Source organism: Cibotium barometz, chromosome 5 (genome assembly GCF_041138505.1).
Source record: "Cibotium barometz isolate CiBa-2024 chromosome 5, ASM4113850v1, whole genome shotgun sequence".
NCBI lineage: Eukaryota > Viridiplantae > Streptophyta > Polypodiopsida > Cyatheales > Cibotiaceae > Cibotium > Cibotium barometz.
In genome coordinates, this window is record NC_141050.1 from 34,369,127 (window position 1) to 34,374,717 (window position 5,591).

The following is a 5,591-nucleotide window of genomic DNA, read 5'->3' on the forward strand; positions in this document are numbered from 1 at the left end:
ACCCTGGAAGCCTCTGAACCCTTTGTTCAAAGTCAATCTACCATCACCGCTCTTCGTCAAAAATTAGAACAGGAAGAGGAGATCATGTTCAAGCACACCTCGTCCTTCTACAAACAGTGGTGGGCTGGAAAGGTAGACCGTCCCACCAAGGAGATGTTCAAAGCCCTACACAAAAAGAATGATAGGGAAAGGACTCCCTTCTTCAACTCCCCTTCTCGGATCACGTCAGATGACCAAAATCTGGAATTTGTACGGATTCACTTCAGTAACCTCTTCAGCCCCCCAGAAACCCTCTCTTTGGAGATGGTAGATGCCAGAATTGAAGTCCTCTCTAACAGAATCCGAGTCATCCCTGAAGATGAAGCTGAACGAGCGGAGTCTCCTCTAATCCTCTCCGATCTCTATGAATCCATTGAACAAATGAAACCAAACAAGACTCCAGGTCTTGATGGGCTACCCTCTGAATTTTTCTTGTGTTTTAAGGAGCTCGTCTCTCCTTATTTGCTGGCAGTCTGGGAAGAATCTATTAGGCACCATGCTCTGCCTTGTGCTATCAACACAGACAGGGGTTATTAAACTCCTTCACAAGAGAGGGGCTAAGGATGATCTAGCGAACTGGAGGCCGCTCACTATGCTTAACACCGCTTACAAGATCTTTGCCAAGGCTGTGTCCAATAGGATTTGCGTCCTTCTGATGAAATGGATATCCTCTGAACAAAAAGGGTTCATCAAGGGCTGCAAACTTGTTGAAGCAGTGATTTCTCTATGGGAAGGTTTTGAATATGCCACTGAGTCAGGGCAGAATTTTGTCTTCGTTAAGATTGACTTTGACAAGGCCTATGATAGACTCGAGTGGTCCTTCATTATTCGATGCCTGGACACCATGGGTTTTGGCCAACAAATGATTCTTTTTATTAAAACCCTTTTTGGGAATGCAAGAGCAAGAGTTGCTCTTAATGGTAAACTGTCAAGCCCTTTCAATCTACTGAGGTCGGTTCGCCAAGGTTGCCCTTTAGCTCCTCTCTTGTTCGCTATTGCCGCAAATAGCCTCAATTGCCTCATAAGAGACAGGATACAAAGGGGCCGTATCAAGGGCATAAGACTCCCTAGGTCTGAGAAACAACAGTGTCTCTCTTAATTCGCTGATGATACCAACACCTTATTGGCCAGTGATGATGAACTTTCACTTAAGGAGTTTTGGTCAGTAATGGATTTGTTCTGTCTAGCCTCTGGGTCCAAAATCAACCACAGCAAAACAGGAGTCTACACTTCCTCTTCCCTTCCTGACTGGGTGACTGAATCAAGTTGCAAGATCATCCAGGAAGGACAGATCTTCAGGCTTGGCATCCCCATGGGCTTTGGAGTTTCCCTCAAAAAAAGATGGGAATGGGTATGCAACAAGTTTAGAACCAAGCTAAACAGATGGATAGGCTTTCAACACTCACTAGCACAGGGAGAGTTTTGGTCATCAACCACTTTCTCAATGCCTACGTAATCTTCTTTTTTGGATGTTGGCGACCTACCGACAGCCACCTTCAGAGTATTTCCAAGATCTGCAGGAATTTTCTACGGGCTGGTGACCCTTTTGTCCAAAAAGCTGCCAAAGTTTCATGGGAAATATGCACTCTCCCCAAAGACCAAGGAGGATTGGGCATCAAGGACCTGAAAACTATCGCTGACAAGATGGCTGTTAAGCTTCTCCTATCTGCAGTCACAAATCCCCAAGAAGAATGGGCCTCCTTGTTGCTCAGAAACCATCACAAGTTCAAACTTCACGAGTTCTCAGGTTGGGCTAACCTCCCCCTATCAACTATTCTATTTGGAAAAGGCACTATTACCTCTCACGGCTCTGATCTTCTGCGCTCCTTGGTTCAAGCCTGGAACAAACACCGAGCTGCCCTAACAATTAACCCTCTTTCCAAACACAGCTTTAGTCTTCCCCTTGGAGACTCCATCTGGTGGCCGGCACTGAATATTCCAGGAATATCTCCTAACTACAGAAGAAGAGCCTTAACCCTTCACAAAAAGGGACTCAGGACCTGGCATCAGCTTTGGGACCCTCACGAGCAAGACTGGCTCAGCAACTTGGATCTCTCTCTGAAGTTCAAAGCTCACCCGTGTGATCCCCCTATTATTAGATCTAGGATAAGAGAGTTCCCTCCAGACCTCATCTGGACTCTACAGAGATACACTAAGCTTGATATTCGCGCCTTCACCTGGAAAGGTGGGTACAAACTCGAGCATCCGACTTGGGACCCTCCTGACCTTTCCTCCCCCCTACATGTCATGCTGAACAGAAGGTGGAAGGTTAATTACTCTGCAAAGCAATGGAACTTCAAGCTTCAGTCCATCTGGGCTCCTTCCTTAGTCGGTTCTAATGTGGCTTATCCTTCATAAAGCCACCTGGACGGGCAAAAGGATTATTCAGGCCCAACTAGGTGATGGCAGATGTTGCAGATGCAACGGAGAGATTGAAGACATATTCCATTTGTTTCTAGCATGTCCTGCTAATAAAAATGTATTTGCACCTTTGATTAAAGTCTTAGGTTTCTCTCCCAGCTGGAAACAGGTTCTTCTAGGTGATTTTGTAGGCTATCTTAGCCTTTTCTGGAATAAAGCCAGGGGGAACTCCTCTGGATTATTTGGAGACAGAGGAACTTCATGCTGTTCGAGGGGCCTTCCCAAACGCCAAGTCTGAGAATATTCTTTTATGATGTCAACTTACAGGCACTGAAGGTAGCAGCAGATGAGTTGGCTATCTACCGCACCAAGAAGGCTCTCCTCAGCGACGTTGACTACCACTACTCACGATTTGTGGCCAACTGTCCCCCCAACGAAGACCCTGAGGATCGACAACGCATGAGGGATGAGTGGGAGAAGGATCTAGAAATCAATATCAGCCACCTGGAGTCACAGATTGAGGAAGGCAACCAGTTTTTGGATGATCTCCAGTCGGAGATTGACAACCTCCCTGCTTCTAATGGCTACTGACTAGAAAGATCACCTGGCTATAACAGTTATAGAAGACGAAGTAACCAGCTACAAGACCAAGAAGGCTGTCCTAAAGGACACCGAGTTCTATCACACTCATCTGCTTGCAACAAAGCTCAATGAAGCGTTCAGAGATCACTACTTGACCAGAGATGAACGGGAAAAGAGCCTGGACATTGAGATCCACCACCTGGACCCGGATTATGGAAGGACGTTGCTTCTTGGAGAGTGTGCAGGCTGAGTTGGCTGCCCTCCCTACAGCCCCCATGAACTCTCACATGCTATTCACCCTGTTTTGTAGAAGCCCCTTGTATTCCCAGCTCCTGGCCACTTTCTCTTGTCTGCCCCTTGACTGGTTGTATCCTGGTTGGTTGTATCCTGGTCGTATAGATTCACCCCTGTCTGGTACTATGGTTTCTCCCTGGATGCTCTCCATGCTCCAGCTGATGTAATTTTTGTTCTATTCTAATTCAATTCACCGCGCTTATGGAAGAGTTGGCAACAGCCTAGTGGTACTTTCAAATGGCATGAAAGGGTTGGTTTATTTTGGTTTGTCTGCTTGGTGACTAGCTTGTCCATGCCACTAGCAAAATTATTGTACTAGGGGCATGAGCTAGCATTTGGTGGTGGAGTGTGGTGATTGCGTGTTGTGACCCTTCTTTGGGTAGAGTAGGCTGTTGCCACCTCATGTGGAGCATTCACTTGTGAGCAAGGCCTAAATGAAGTAGCCCACTTTTGAAGTTTTTCCTATGGGCTTTATCCTTGTTTTTTTTTCCATGTGAGGAGGTTTGTTTCTTTAATGCCAGCCCTTGGGAGTTAAGGGTGAGAGTAAGGTGAGTTTTGAACTCATCCTTCTTATTTTTTAATTAAAAAAAACGATTTTATCATATATAGGTATAGGCCGTGCACGATTACCTTCTACAGGAGTTCTACTAAAATCTATGATAATGTCATTACAGCCAGGCAACGAACTACCGTACGCTCCGACGCTCCAAGAGTCCAGACTCCAACGGATACTCACGGACTCACAACACACAGGGGCGCGCGCCCGTTCTCCCTACATCACTCACCTGCCCATCCCACATTCACTTTCCCTGCGCCCGCCCCACGATGCCGCCTGCCGCTGTCTACACTCCTCTCACTCCCTTCCGTCTTGTGTTGCTTCTCTGTTGCTGCTCCCCGCGTCCTTCCGCCGCCTTGACCGACCCGCAGCAGAACATCACACTTATTCTTGAGCGGATAAGCGGCTTCTCGCTCTTCAACCGCCTCCTGTCCAGCACCAGCGTGGCGGCCGAGATCAACTCCCGCTCCTCTATCACTGTGCTGGCACCCAGTGACAGCGCCCTGGCCCCCCTTTTGGCCGGCTACGAGGGCGGCGGCATCCCAGCCCAGCAGATCTCGGACACACTGCGCTACCACGTCCTCCTCGAGTACATGGACGTCCCGGACATTAGGCTCCGCCCGCCCGGCCAACTGGTAACCACACTCTACCAAACCACGGGCAGAGCAGCCGGAGAGCTCGGCTGGGTGAGCCTCACTGTGGAGTCCAACGGCAATGTGGGCGTCGGCCTTCCATTTCGGGGATCGCCCCCGAACGCCACCATCATTGCCACGCTGTCACTCTTCCCCTACAACATCAGCGTCTTGCAGGTGGACAAGGTGCTGGTACCCCCACAGCTGGCGCAATCTCCACCGCCCCCGTATCCACAGATCAACATAACGGACGAGTTGGTCCGCGCTGGCAGGTTCAACACGTTTGTGGCGTTCTTGCAAGCGACGGGAGTGGATCGGACGTTTCAGGGCAGCGAGAGCAAAGAGGGGATAACGATCTTTGCCCCTGCTGACGAGGCGTTTGCAGCCCTGCCCTCATCATCGCTGCAGAAATTGACAGCTCAGCAGAAAATTCTGGTGCTCGAGTACCACGCCCTCAACACCTACTACGCCCTGGGAACCCTCAAGGAGTTCAAGAATCCAGCAGCCCCTACCGTTGCCACGTCGGACCCCCGCAGCGGGGGTGCCGGCCAATTCACCGTCAATGTGACCAGCGTAAATGGGGTCTTCACAATCTACACAGGGGTCGTCGTGGCGCCTGTTATCGACACCGTTCTAGAAGAGAAGCCCGTCTCCATCTTCGTCATCGACAAGGTCCTCCTTCCCAAGAGCTTATTCAGCGACGCCCGCCATAATAGCGGCCGAAACGCGCCGTCGTCGTCTTTCTCGCCACCAACTCCGCCGTTGAAGTCTCCAGAGCCGCCGCCATCTGTGAACCCAACAACGCCGTCCGTTCTGCCGCCGTCTTTCGCACCAGCGTCTCCGCCAAACACAGCGTCTTCCGGCCCAGATGTAGCAGCCTCCCCTAACTTTTTATCTACCCCTACGTCTGCTCCAACCACACTCCCACTTTCTTCATTATCACACACAGTCTCACCAAACTCTGCAGCATTCTTTTTCTGCGTCTTTTTAGTTACTCTTCTCCTAAAACCTTCATCTAAAAATTGTGAAAGTATTTGTGGAGGAAAATCTTGCAATCTGAAGGTTTTTGTTCTATAACTTCGAGGTATTTGTACCTTCAAGTTTAAATTTGAAGGTATTTTTCAAAA

General features: G+C 49.2%; 2 protein-coding genes across 2 annotated transcripts; both read left to right on the forward strand.

Moving 5' to 3' along the window:
• The first annotated feature begins 1,683 nt into the window (after positions 1 to 1,683).
• LOC147638397 (uncharacterized) lies at positions 1,684 to 3,483 on the forward strand. Its single transcript, XM_086798325.1, has one exon. It carries the CDS (start codon positions 1,684 to 1,686, stop codon positions 2,395 to 2,397), a length of 714 nt encoding a protein of 237 aa, XP_086654451.1. The 3' UTR covers positions 2,398 to 3,483.
• A 150-nt stretch (positions 3,484 to 3,633) lies between these two features.
• Positions 3,634 to 5,591, forward strand: LOC147638398 (fasciclin-like arabinogalactan protein 4). The gene has a single exon (XM_086798324.1). The coding sequence runs from the start codon at positions 4,102 to 4,104 to the stop codon at positions 5,539 to 5,541; it is 1,440 nt and encodes a 479-aa protein (XP_086654450.1). The 5' UTR covers positions 3,634 to 4,101; the 3' UTR covers positions 5,542 to 5,591.